Below are 13151 nucleotides of genomic sequence, written 5' to 3'. Positions count from 1 at the left end.
CTTCCTCCTCGTAGTCCGGTTGCCGTTCGTGCCCACCGACCGCCATGTCACACAACGACGAGAAGAAGTCCTCCTCCTCCATCGGCAGCGATGCTGCATACGACGCTGGGGTACCAAAACTCGACCCCGCCACCAAGGGCGAGATAGACGCTGAGGCCGACGCTCATCTCGGTGTGCGGACGGTAGAAGCCGCGGAGCAAGTTTATGGCCGCTACTCCAAGTGGTTCCTCTTCATCGGGTATGTTCTCAGTTCGTGTCTTACCGTTCGCGAACGTATCCTGATATTTGTGATCTAGTATTGGCCTCGCGTCGTATATCTACTCGCTTGATGGCCAGACGACGTACAGCTACCTCGCCTTCGCCACCTCCTCCTTCGACAAGCACAGTCTTATTTCCACCATCCAGGTCGCGCAGTCCATCATCAGTGAGTCGCCTCGCGTCGGACCTCAATCCATTTGCTTACCAGTCTTTCAGTCGCGTGTGGGAAGCCCGTCATTGCTAAGGTTGCCGATGTCTCGTCCCGCGGCACCTCGTACATCGTCGTCCGTGAGTAGCCTGCCATTGCGCATCAGTTTCGTAGTCTAACCTTCCCCGTAGTGGTATTCTACGTCATTGGCTACATTGTGATCGCGTCCGCCAACGGCGTCGGCGCCCTTGCGGCTGGCATCATTCTCTACGCGATGTACGTTACGTCTGTGAAGGTCCATACCTTCAACTCCTGACATTTCCTTCGCAGTGGTTACACGGGCCTGCAGTTGCTCACTCAAATCATTGTCGCCGATATCACGACGCTCAAGTGGCGAGGCCTCGTCTCCGCTTTGACCTCCGCGCCGTTCATCATCAACGCGTTCATCGGCTCGAACGTCTCCACCGGTGTTCTCGAGCACTCGAACTGGCGCTGGGGCTATGGCATGTTCGCGATCCTCATCCCCGCCTCCCTCTCGCCACTCGTCATCACGCTCTTCTGGGCCGAGAACAAGGCGCGCAAGCTTGGACTCGTTCAGGGCGCTGACGTCAAGCCGAAGGAGAAGGGCTCGCTCGTGCAGCGCGCGTGGGGCGTCGCACAGCAGCTCGACATTGTCGGCCTCCTGCTCCTCGGTACTGCTGTTGCGCTTATCCTGCTCCCGCTCACGCTGGCGCAGAGCGCCAAGGGCATGTGGAACAACCCGTCGATGATTGCCATGATCGTCGTCGGGTGCATCCTCCTCCCCGTCTTCGCGCTCTGGGACATTTACTTCGCGACGCGCCCCGTCATCGCGCGCCGCTTCCTTACCAACTGGTCGGTCGTCCTCGCGTCGTGGATCGGCTTCTTCGACTTCGTGCGTAATCTACTAGCGTCTTCCAGACCTGGAACTGACTTGTGTTACGCTGCAGTTCTCGTTCTACCTCACATTCACCTACCTTTACTCCTTCGTGCTCGTCACCAAGGACTGGTATGTCGCGCCGTATCTTGCTTCTGTCGTTGGGAGACTCACTCATCCATTCTTCATAGGACGTTGATCAACGCGACCTACTTCAGCCAGACGCAGACGGTCGGCCTTACTGTCTTCGGTATCATGTCCGGCTTCTTCCTGACCTGGTTCCGCCGCTACAAGGTGCGCATCTCGATTTTGCCTACTTATGTACGTCGAGACTAACTACTTGGTTGTCATAGTGGGTGCTCGTCGCCGGTCTCGCCATCCGTCTCGTGTACGTCTCATCCGCTCTATCCGCCGGTCATGTATGCTTACGCGCGCATCTTCTCCCTCAGCGGTGTCGGCCTCATGATCCACTCGCGTGGCGCGGACTCGTCCGACGCGGAGATCGTCTGGACCCAGATCCTCCAGGGCATCGGAGGTGGCTTCGCCGCCGTCTGCTCGCAGGTCGGCGCGCAGGCGTCCGTGCCCCACGTCGACGTCGCGATGGTCACCGCCGTCGTCCTCCTCTGGACCGAGATCGGCGGCTCCGTCGGTAGCGCTGTCGCCGGTGCCATTTGGACCAACACCATGCCCGACAAGCTCGCCGCGCACCTTCCGTCGCTCAACCAGACCGAGCTCGACACGCTCTTTGGCAGCATCACGAGCGTCATGGCTCTCCCCTTCGACGACCCCGTGCGCGTCGGCGTCATCGGCGCGTACGGCGACACGATGCGCGTCATGCTCATCGCCGCGACCGTGCTCGCGGTCGTCCCCCTCCTCATCTCGCTCGGCATGCCCAACTGGTACCTCGGCGACAACCAGAACGCGGTCGACGGGAACAGCGGCCCCGAGCCGAAGGAGGTGAAGACGGAGAAGGGCGCGGTGGCGCCGGTGGCGAGCGAGCCCTCGCATGTGTAGTCACTCAAAAAAGTGTCGTTGTCACGATTATCGTTCGAGTCTTTCATGCTTACGCGTTACGAATGCACGCTACACATCATTATGTAGAACACGTCACGTACTTATTATTAATGGTTTAATAGAGGGTGTCTGGGTTTCATCATTCACACCTGCGCCCGGCCGTCTCGGGATATCTTCTGCGCTGCAACGACTGCGCTCAATTAATCCATTCATTATAAGAAGAGACTGGAACTCAATGTACCAAAACTAAGAGGCAATCATGTTCGGCATACGAGACGGTCAACAAGATGGTATTACTACATATAGCAGAGTGAGCAGCTCAAGCGCTCATGGTCGCCCTGCCCGGGACGCCGGCTCGAGGACCGAGAAACCTTAACCTTATTTCGAGTACTCGTATTCACCTCCTCGAACCGCTTCTCCGGTGCCACTCAGTGCTCTACCTGACCACCATTCACTCGCGAGCGGCGCTTCGTCTTTCTCAAACACCCCCGTGTCCATTCCCATTTGCCTCAGTACTACATTCATAATTCTGCGCATGGAGAACCGCATAGCTGAGGATTCTCCCGACAAAATCGTCCGGGAAGAGCATCCTGAACTGTACTTCGCAAACGGGGACATCGTCCTCCAAGCCAAGCTCCAGTCAGAGACCGACATCCCAAAGTTTCAGATGTATTGTGTTCACACGGCTATACTGAGTTTCCACTCTGCTTTCTTTTCCAATATGTTCGCCGACGGCTCTGCAAATCACGAGCCTTCTTACGACGGGCGCCCTCTTGTGGAGATGCATGACGATGCGGATGACCTGTCTCATCTTCTCTTATATGTGTATCGTCCCTCGTAAGTTTTTCTTTCATTTTGCCAGATCTTGCATCGCTTTACTGATGCTATTGCCCAGCGAATATCTCCTGCGGCCGTCTCATCCCGACACCCCGGTCAAGCTGCGGGGCGCAGTCAGACTCGCAAGCAAGTACATGTTCGATAACGCTCGGGCCGACATGATCAAGCGGGTCACGATGGACTGGCCGGTTACTCTCGACCAGTGGGACGTCCGCGAGGGCGAACGCCAAAGCCTCATGCGAGTGGCGTACGACCATCACGGCAACCAAAGTGCCGGTCGACGCAATCTGGCCGAGCACACTCCCGAGCCCGTCTCCGCGATCGTCTTCGCCCAGGAGCACGGTTGCGCTGAGATCCTGCCCGCCGCTTTCTACCGTCTCGCCTCCCTCGACATCGGAAACGGGTGGGAAAACAAAAATAGAGTCCATGCGGATCCCGACAGGGCACGATGGGCGCTCTGCGACAAGGAGAACCTCGTGCGCTATATCCAGGGGCGCTCGGCACTGGAGGAGTACCACCACACTGTCGCCCAGCAGCTTACGGACGGCGACATGATCAACACGGGCTGTTTCCCGGAGTATATGAGCGATACGGGCCTGATCCGCCCCGGAGACCCCTTCGAGGGGAACATCGAAGACTATCCGTGCTTTCACTTCATCTGGACGCTCCGCGACGTCGTCTGGGGCTGGCGGGTGTCGTTAGACCCGCTATCTGCGTTGTCCAAGCTCGAGGACTGCGACAAGTTGGACAGGATGAAGGACAGGTGCCCCTACGGACTCTGCGAAAGGTGCGAAGGCTTCTTCCGAGGGTGGATACGCGAGGAGCGTGTGGGCCTCTGGAAGAAGCTTCCGGGTTTCTTTCAGCTTAAGTAGATATCGTCGGTGAGTCCGTTTCCGCACATGGCGATCCACTGTCTAGTAGGGTGTTATATTGATATGCACGCGCAGCGCTGTAATCCCTCAGTAAGGCTCCCTCTTAAACGCGACGGCACGCGGACGATTCGAAAATGGTCTATACTGTAATCATACCTGTAACGACCACCATCGCGATGAAAACTGAGCAACAGACAAAAAAACGAACCCAGATCTACCGGATCTCAACGCTGCATAAGCAGATCTGATGCGCGTGCTGAGAGCTCGAGCGTTCGTAAGCCAAGCCACCAGCAGCTTTGAGGCTGACCATTTTTCGGTACCTCGCCGATAGGGAGACTGAGACGACCTATCCATTGCGCGGGCCCTCTTCGAGATAAGTGAGCGTTTGCTGACGCATGCACCGTTGACGACGGTCACTTCAGCAGTGCTCACGCACGACTCGGACCCATTACCATTCTTAGCGACCATCGCCGGTGTTCGCTCCTGATAGATGCAGCCATACCTCCTCCCACAGCGGCAACAGGCGTGTGCAAATGCGCTTTCAGGCCTTACTCGTGCGTCGCGCGTGGATCGTCGCTGTGAGAAGCCTGGAGCAACTCGATGCCGTCCGCCTTTCTTAGCACTGGCACGGAGTCCCTTGAGTACACCTTGCGTCCGATTTGTGGACGAATCCTTCGCAGGGGCGGCTCGAGACGATCTGGAAGGCTGTGAGCGGAAGCTATACGTATGATCGAGATGGACTTGCATCCTGATACATGTACTTTATGGGCTACCGAACTACGGCGTAAGCGATTGGTAGAAGCCGCATCGCAAGCACTAATCACGCTCAGGCTCATTTATTCTGCTAGACGAGTGAAACAGTAGGGAGGCCGCCGGGTGAAGCCGCTACATCACACGGGCTTGCGAATCGGAAGCGAACGAAAGCCTAAAATCAACGGCGAGAGATGGTAAGCTAAGGGAAGGGTGTCGTTACAAGTACGTCTGTAATACTCGTTTGAGACTCTAGTGCGACAGCCTCCCGCAGCTTGGGACTCACCGGAGGGATCTACTGAAGTTGGAAGTAGTTCGGGAGGCGCTCCCAAAGCCCCTCGCGCGCGCTGCGAGTCCATTTTCGAAGGGCATCCTTACACTCGTAGCATAGTCCATCCGGACACCTCCCTTTCAGCTTCTCCGAAGGAGCCCGTTCGGCTTCCCAAAGTCTAGACAGCGCCGCGAGCGGGTCGTACGAAGGCTGGGTGCCCCATGCGAGCTCTCGGAGGTTCCAGATGAAGTGAAAGCACGGTGCGTCCCTCGTATACTCTTCAAAAAGGTCGTCATCCAAGGCGGGACTAGGCGGGTCGATGATCCACCACGGAAGACAGTTCTCGCTCAGCATCTCGCCCGCAGCCATTTGTCGGGCAACCGCATGGTGGTACCCTTCCAAGGCCTGTCGTCCCTTGATGTAGCGGACGAGGTTGTCCTTGTCGCAGAGCGACCACCTGGCGCATAGAGGTTCGGCGGATAGATAACAGCCAAGTTGCCACTCGGCACTGATGTCGATGGACGCAAGACGGTAGAAGGCGGCCGGCAAGATCTCGGTGCAGCCATTCTCTTGCGCGAAAACGATGGCGGAAACGGGGTCGAGTGTTCGTTGGGCTAGGGCGCGTTGGGTGGCGAAGTGACTGCTGGCGTTTGGGTATTGGGCACGCCATAAGCGCACAAGGCCCTCGCGTTCGCCCTCGCGGATGTCCCAGTCGTCGAGGGTCACAGGCCAGTCCATTGTGACTCTACGAATCATGTCATACCGGACGTCGTCAAGCAAGTACTTGTGCGCGAGTCGGACGGCGCCCCTCAGCTCGATCGGGGTGTCCGGGTGAGAAGACCTCATGAGATAGTCACTGCACGATAAAGAGCTTAGTAAGGATCAAGGGATGCGGAGAATGATTTGAAGCACTCACGAAGGCTTATAGATGAAGAGAAGAAGGTGTGACAGGTCGTCCGCATCGTCAAGCATCTCCACAAGAGGGCGGCCGTCGTAGATCGACTCGAGGTTCACCGAACCGTCGGCGAAGAGGTTGGAGAAGACCACGGAGTGAAAGCCCAATATAGCCTTGTGAACGCAGTACATTTGGAACCTGGGGTTATCTGCATCCGACGGGAGCTTGGCTTGGAGAACGATGTCCCCACCAGCAAAGTAGAGCTGAGGATGCTCCTCCCGGGTGATCCGACTCTCCGGCGTAGCGGTTGCAAGGCTGACACGGTTCTCCATAGAAATCGTGTAGGGGTAGATGTAGTGTAAAAGTACACGCGAGGATGCGTCACGAAGCTAGAGTAGAACGCGGTAACACCGCTACAGTGTGGGTGGTGGCGGTGAGAAGCAAACACGCAAAGCAAGTTGATCAGTCGCGTCAGGTACTAAGCGCCGATGCCAACACGAACTTCGAACTTTGGGGAACACTGGTGAGCGAACTCCTGACACATTTGCAGTGCATGTAACGTCGCAATCCAAAATATTTCATTTCAACCTCTCTGATATCGGCATACCGGATGCCGTCCAAAGCTTTCCAGTCAGGAAGCCCCGAAAATCCGACCCCCGCGCACGACATTCCACAACGTCTCCAACACCCCCGGCGGCCTCGGCGCCCAGAACTCGGGCGTGAACGTCCCCTCGCGGCCTTCGACACCAAACAGCCAATCCCGCCGCATCCCCTCGTCCAGGTGCTTGAGCTGTCGGTACTCGTTAGGCACGCTCACGTCCTGGATCGCGTAGTTCGGCTGGAACACAGTGGTCGGCACCCCGAGCGCGGTCAGCGTGGTGTTGAGTTCGGATGCGAACGTCTCGTGTGCGGCGACGCTCGCGGGCGGGGGCTTATCGCTCTCGAAGGAGGGCTCCAGCATGAACATGAGGGTCTTCAATTCGGAGAAGCACGGTCCTGTGCAAGGTTTATGCGGCAGTATGTTCAGTTGGCGAGGGTGCAACCAGCTACGTCTATTAGACGTAGGCCCGGTTGCAACCGCTTCCCGAAACCTCGAACAATAATTAAATGCCCATGTGCAGCATTGAACTGGCGATCTCCGGAACAGAAGAGACACACTAATCCACTACACCATTAGGCCTTGTAACTTCTCCTTTGGCTTAGGGCTGTGTGCTACCTTAGGGTTCGGCTTAGGGTTAGGGATTAGGGTTAGGTAGCGCAATATATGGACTTCCTTCCTCCCCTGAGAGGAGCCGGTCTGTAGAAATTGCGAGAACGAGGCTTTAGTGTGCCCGCCTGAAGGCTCCCGGTTCGGGGGACCCCCCGAGCGCAGCGAGGGAGGGGAGGGAGCCTGAATGGCGGGTCCTCTTCTTGCCGAAAGAGACCCAATATATTGCAATGGTTCTGCATCCTTTATAAGCTTCTGTGGTGTAGTGGTTCACGCCACCGTACTATAGACCCAAATGCTCGGAAGCGTGGTTCAATCCCCTTCAGTGGCATTAATTGTGTGATACAGTGAAGATGTATTTTGTAGATAATGCCGGGCGAGCGGTTGCAACCGGGTCTACGTCTAATAGACGTAGCTGGTTGCACCCTCGCCAACTGAAGTCCCTCCATGCGGATCGGCATCGCCTGCGCGGCGGTTGCCTGTAGCGAAAATGGTGAGACAAGCGAGATAAGCAAAGGGAAAACGCTGCGGAATCACATACCTAGGACGAGCGTTAGACTTGGTAAGAAGCGGATTCCGCTTGGGGATGTGGCCCATCTCGACGTGTGGATGCGAAGCCAAGTAAGGTGCGGCGCGTTTAGGGCCCACCACTCGAAGTCCATTTCAGCGCGTGGTGAGGTCGACATGTGAAGTCTTCGCAAGGCCGGATATAACGCGGTGGTACCCTGACGGCCTTCCGTCATAGGATCAGGGCTTGTGTCGCCGGCGTGGACGAACGGCGGGCGCAAGTTGTGGGCGAAGGTGAGCTTGCGGAGGCGAGGAAACCCGTGCGGGAGCGGGATTTCCGGGATCGCATCTATTTTCTTCTGGGATGTCATGTCATATATGTACTTGGTGTGTCGAAGGAGACACAATGTCTCCAGATCGTGGAAGATCGCGGTGCACAACGACTGGAACGTGCGGTGATACTCGTGCCATACCTCGATCTCCCAGGCAGAATAACCCTGCGCGGAGAAAGGGCGCTTCAGGCGGGCGGCGGCAAAGTCCTCGTCAATGAGCTTGAGGTTCGGTATACTGAAGGCAGGGGTGAGGGAGATGCAGAGATGCCGCACGTAGGGTATCGACACATCCTGCGCACGGGCATCTGCTCTTGCGGTGTCGAGGGCTTGCATAAAGCGCACCAGTTGATCGGAATTACCAATGAGAAGGGAGACAGAGTGGAATCGGGCAGCGCGAGAGGTGACATGGATAGTCTTGGAAACCAAGGAGAGGGAACGTCCTGTGCGGCCTCCGTCGGTGCACGCGAGCAGAAAGATGAGTTCAAGCACGCTGTAAGGGAGGGTTTCGATCATGGAGGGTGCGAGGGTGTTGGTCGGCGGGAGCTTTCCAGAATCGGAAAGACGATGCATAGCTGGATATAGATTTCTGAGTGTTGGGTTGTGAGTTCGTAGACAGTGGCGAGACAAGAGATTTGTAGTCAGGAAGTTGAGTGGTTTTATGGGGGCCAGCTCCTGACAAGAAACTTATAGCCAACGATGAACAAAAGACTCAGCTTGATTCTCAGCAACGAGACGCGGTCTGTATTGTGGTTGCTCTGGAGAAGAGAAAGGAAGAGACAAAGAATTCGAATCGCCACGGCCGCGTATCCGATGGTCGCGGGCGCCTGTCTTGCCGCGTGCCACAAATGCTAGCGCCCGTTGCACTACTGCGTTCGAATGAGTTGGTTGCCCGCTGGGGCTGGAGAAGTTGCTCTCGACCACCGCTCAAGCTGAAGCTTCGTCTGTGTCGTGCACTCTCATATAGCCCCAGTCTTATCGCAAGGTATTAGGTACGATCTCGTATGTGCTCCTCTTCCATCATCGAGAATACTCAACACAATTTTCGAACAAATTCGACTCGGCCAGTAGTGGCACTGGTGCTCACTACAGCGGAGAGTCCGAGTGCGTTGGTAATGCTCGTGTGTCATGCTTTCAAGATGCACTCGCCTGCAACTCGCCTGTACCTGGTAGCATTCGAGCACCTTCTGTATGGAGCCTGTCGGACCGCTACGGCAATGGCCCCAGCGGCGTGGCACACCTCTGACTTGGGTATTCACACGTGCACGCTCAGGATTACGTCTCGGGGTGGTGGTGCAGCAGTCGTCGTAGTCTGGTACCTGCGCCACGCGCAGCCTGCCAGTGGCTTGCGACGTCGGTACTAAGCGTACAGGGGATATCTGATGAGCTTCAAGTCCGGCGACATCGCTGCGTGGGTCCCTGTAATAAGTCTCGCCGGAGCTGATATCCGGTATTTGTGATGCTCCGAGCGAAGTCGTACACTCCAATACGCGTACGTAGACAGATTCCATGCATTCTTCCTGTCAAGCCCATCTACTGATGTTCATCCCTACAGGTCGGAAAATCGAGTCGCCGAGGCGCAGCAGTACACGCTGTTCCTTCGTAGGCGGACCGAGGCAAGCGTCGGTTGCCTGGCCAGGTCCCGTGAGTCTCCCAGTCCACAAAATGCAAAGCCGTATTTCACTTTCTTATAGCTCTTCGTGCGTACCCAGCTTGTGACACGACGTGGCCGCATGGTCAAATTCAGAGCCAGATTGGAAGGGTATGTCCTACTCCCTGCACAAGCATTCTGTCACTTAATCGGCGCACTCAGCAGAGCCCAGCTCGGAAGTACAAAATATAGTTAAAACCACCGACTGTACGGCGTACTCGTGTTGAACCTATTGGCACACTTCCATGCAAGAGTGCCGCAGGAACTTCAAGTTACGCGGTGTCGAGTCACTGGATGTACGTTTACGTTCGGTTACGTGCCGCCGCCGTCTCGTAACTTGACACTCTCTTCCCAGTCAGTGTCCACGAACAACGAGAAGGACATGCTTCTCCGGTCTGCGTACCGGGAGAACTAGCTGGATTGTGTCCTATTTATCACTCGGGTAGAGGTCGACAGGCGTTGTATATAAGAGGTGAGGCTGCGACAGCGGATACTCCAGGCTCCTCCGGACCACGAACTCATCGCCCCTTTCCACCGATACTCCTACTACCATGCAGAGCTTCGTCACTACCTCCTGCGTTGGCGGCCGCGACGGCCACATCTTCCAGGATGTGTACATCCGCAGCGACGACGGTAAGCTCGCCGCCTCCGTTATACAGCTTCGGCCGTACAGCGCACTCCAGGACTGACATCTTGAACCACTACAGGCAGCATCGTTATCGACGACTTCAGTGCGTATCAAACGGCCTTAGAAGGCGCTAAGAGGGTTGCTGATGCATCCTTACAGAGAAGGACCAGCTCAGGCTGGACTTCCCTATCAAGTCCATCGCCGTGTCTCACGGATGGATCGTACGCCACCTCCGTCGCTTCCTCTATGGTGGTCCCCATACTTACGCACATGTATTATGCTCACTAGGTTGACGGTATCGCGATCACGTACAACCTCACCAGCGGCGACAATGCGACCCTTGACCACGGAAGTCAGTTCAGCGGCGCGACCACCGTCAACTTCAGCAGTACGTGGTGTTGACTACTAGCGCTCCATCCGAAGTTGGACATAACTTATACCTCTGACAACTCTAGCTACCGAAATCCTCATCAATGTCTTCGGCCGCGCCGGGTACCAGAGCTACTACAAGCGCGAGATGGTCAACAACATCGGCTTCGTCATCTTCGACACCGCCAAGGGAACCACCCGCACTGTCGGCGTAAGTCGGTTTTCGCACCTGACCGCGTCCTGTGCTGAAGTACGAATATAATCAGCCGTTCGGCAACAGCAACGGGGCGACCGAGGGCAAGCCGTTCACCTGCTCGGATGTGATCGCATTCGGCGGTTTCGCTGAAAACACCTCTCACCGTACGTATCCGCCAAAAGCCTGCTCGCATGATCACCCTGACTCGTTGAATCGCAGTGGGCCTCTCTGGCCTCTTCTTCTACAAGGACGTCGGAAAGCGCTGAGCGATGCTGCCGATAAGAGGGCCCCTGCGGCATAGTGCTGAGAGGAGACCTTTCGAGTCGCTTGTGTTAGTTGTACGGATTAGCGGAAGCTAGCTGGGATCGAATTTGTGCACGGGAGACGCAGAGCTAGCTTTTACAAGGATCGAGAAAATATATCGAATTTCTTTGGGTTACAATTTGCCAAGCGTAGGATCGACGACGACCCAAGCGATCGGTAAAAATTCATAAATTCTAATGTTCCGATCGCGAAGGCGTCCTTTCCCGATTTGACTTCCTGTGGCTTCCCATCCACCGTCCGGGGCGGATTTGCAGCGTTGTTCCGTACCACCAGCTCTCTCCCTCGTCCTTTTTTGCCCAGACAGTCTCCCCTTCTCTACACCTCTTCTAATCTGTGCCTCCAAGAACATGGCTCGCTCTATGGGCCTCGTAACTCCGACTGAGAAAGCCGTCCTGGAGCCTCATCCTGAACTCTACTTCGACAACGGAGACATCGTTCTGCAAGCCGCACTTCCCAACTCAAACAAAGGGGAACAAGTCCTCTAGATATACTGCGTCCACACGTCTCTCCTGAGCTTCCACTCGGTCGTCTTCTCCAACCTCTTTGCCGACGGCTCGGGCAAAGTTGACTCGCCCCATGACGGCCGACCTGTCGTGCTCATGCCAGACGAGGCGGGAGACCTCTCCCAGCTTCTCTCGTACGTCTATAAACCCTCGTACGTTCTCACAATACATCTGTGCTCGATGTGAATATATACTCACACTAGATTCTGTTGTATAGTGAGTATCTCTTGCGGCCGTCGCATCCCGACACTCCTATCGAGCTCAGGGGCGCCGTCAAACTCGCCGAAAAATATCTCTTTGACGGTGCCCGCGCCGACATGATCAAGAGAGTCACCATGGACTGGCCCGTCACCCTCGACGAGTGGGACATCCGCGCGAGTGAGTTCCAAGGTCTCCGGCACGTGGTGTGCAGCAAGTACTTCCATCGCCGCCGGACGACTACCAAGTGCGCCGACACCTTGGCAGACCGGGTGCCGGAGCCCATCTCGACCATCCTCTTCGCGCAGGAGCATGGGTGCACCGATATCCTCCCCGCCGCATTCTATCGCCTCGCGTCCATCGACACGAAAAGGATGACTGGCCCGAGGACCGAAGCGGCCCGTACGTCCTGGCAAGGTGGTCACTCGCCAACACATCGATCCTCTTCCGCTACATCCAAGGGCGCCAGGCCCTGGAGGAGTACCACCGCCAGGTCGCGTTCAAGCTCAGTCGTGGAGCTATGATCAGCAAGAACTGCATCCCCTTGTGGCTGGCTACTACATTCGGTCCCGCAGACGACGAAGAACATGACCATCCACCCGAGGAGGAGACTCGGAAGGAATACCCGTGCTTGGACTTTCTCTGGACGCTCAGCGACGCGGAGTGGGGCACCACCCCTACTTACGAGCCGCTCTCTACTTTGCTTCACCTCGACAACGAGGACAAGCTCGAAAATGTCAAGCAGACGTGTCCCAACGGACTCTGCATTGATTGTCAGTTCAGATTGAGAAGCTGGGTCAAAACCGAGCGTGAGGCGCTGTGGGAGCGCCTTCCGACGTACTTCGACCTGCATGTAACGACCCAGGATCGGGTCGTTACGGGCATCGTACATCCACGAGCCCAGCGCCGTACGCGCTGGGCAGAGATAAGATAATGATGTATTAAATAGACGCGTGCGGCGTGCGGGTATTCGGAACCCGCGCGCCTAGTGCGGGCAGCCTTTCTACCTGCCCCACTATCCTACGAGTACGCCGAGCCTCAATAGAGCCCGGACCAGAGTACTTGCGGGAAAGGGGCTACAGATTGCGCCCCCTATACGTGAGTTTTACACTTTTTACTCTCACCGTGATATTCGCCCGATTTGGGGCTCGACGTGTCCCACGTCACTACTGAACTCTAACCTTAAACCGCCCGATATCGCCCAATAAAGCAACCATGGACCAGTCACAGAACCCCAACACCGAAGGGCGTCAGACGCGCCCTTCTTCCCCTCATCACAACCCCTAGACCGTGCCACGT

The 13151-nt window shown here is 56.4% G+C and overlaps 6 protein-coding genes across 6 annotated transcripts; 4 read left to right on the top strand and 2 right to left on the bottom strand.

Annotated features, from left to right (window-relative positions):
* Nucleotides 1-44: 44 nt before the first annotated feature.
* Nucleotides 45-2315, top strand: TRAVEDRAFT_128756 (drug:h+ antiporter; the record flags this gene model as incomplete). Its single annotated transcript, XM_008043482.1, has 9 exons — nucleotides 45-238; nucleotides 297-424; nucleotides 475-546; nucleotides 598-691; nucleotides 737-1319; nucleotides 1375-1433; nucleotides 1493-1595; nucleotides 1655-1689; nucleotides 1751-2315. The coding sequence occupies 9 exons, from the start codon at nucleotides 45-47 to the stop codon at nucleotides 2313-2315; spliced, it is 1833 nt and encodes a 610-aa protein (XP_008041673.1).
* Nucleotides 2316-2771: 456 nt separating this feature from the next.
* On the top strand, nucleotides 2772-4220 carry TRAVEDRAFT_66262 (uncharacterized protein). Its single transcript, XM_008043481.1, has 3 exons — nucleotides 2772-3152; nucleotides 3211-4033; nucleotides 4100-4220. The coding sequence occupies exons 1-2, from the start codon at nucleotides 2851-2853 to the stop codon at nucleotides 4022-4024; spliced, it is 1116 nt and encodes a 371-aa protein (XP_008041672.1). The 5' UTR covers nucleotides 2772-2850; the 3' UTR covers nucleotides 4025-4033; nucleotides 4100-4220.
* A 682-nt stretch (nucleotides 4221-4902) lies between these two features.
* On the bottom strand, nucleotides 4903-6353 carry TRAVEDRAFT_60168 (uncharacterized protein). The gene is made up of 2 exons (XM_008043480.1): nucleotides 5962-6353; nucleotides 4903-5901 (listed from the first exon to the last, which is right to left on the bottom strand). The coding sequence occupies exons 1-2, from the start codon at nucleotides 6270-6272 to the stop codon at nucleotides 5070-5072; spliced, it is 1143 nt and encodes a 380-aa protein (XP_008041671.1). The 5' UTR covers nucleotides 6273-6353; the 3' UTR covers nucleotides 4903-5069.
* A 1196-nt stretch (nucleotides 6354-7549) lies between these two features.
* Nucleotides 7550-8556, bottom strand: TRAVEDRAFT_50705 (uncharacterized protein; the record flags this gene model as incomplete). Its single annotated transcript, XM_008043026.1, has 2 exons — nucleotides 7550-7626; nucleotides 7689-8556. 2 exons carry the CDS (start codon nucleotides 8554-8556, stop codon nucleotides 7550-7552), a joined length of 945 nt encoding a protein of 314 aa, XP_008041217.1.
* Nucleotides 8557-10550: 1994 nt separating this feature from the next.
* Nucleotides 10551-10975, top strand: TRAVEDRAFT_86104 (uncharacterized protein; the record flags this gene model as incomplete). The annotated part of the gene is made up of 3 exons (XM_008043479.1): nucleotides 10551-10650; nucleotides 10718-10842; nucleotides 10898-10975. Coding segments are annotated over 3 exons (303 nt in total), but the record flags the coding sequence as incomplete, so codon positions are not given.
* A 523-nt stretch (nucleotides 10976-11498) lies between these two features.
* On the top strand, nucleotides 11499-12897 carry TRAVEDRAFT_50703 (uncharacterized protein; the record flags this gene model as incomplete). Its single annotated transcript, XM_008043025.1, has 5 exons — nucleotides 11499-11585; nucleotides 11637-11806; nucleotides 11872-12254; nucleotides 12314-12738; nucleotides 12802-12897. The coding sequence occupies 5 exons, from the start codon at nucleotides 11499-11501 to the stop codon at nucleotides 12895-12897; spliced, it is 1161 nt and encodes a 386-aa protein (XP_008041216.1).
* Between the last annotated feature and the right edge of the window lie 254 nt (nucleotides 12898-13151).

This window comes from Trametes versicolor (assembly GCF_000271585.1).
Source record: "Trametes versicolor FP-101664 SS1 unplaced genomic scaffold TRAVEscaffold_9, whole genome shotgun sequence".
Taxonomy (NCBI): domain Eukaryota; kingdom Fungi; phylum Basidiomycota; class Agaricomycetes; order Polyporales; family Polyporaceae; genus Trametes; species Trametes versicolor.
This window is presented reverse-complemented; position numbering and strand designations above follow the sequence as displayed.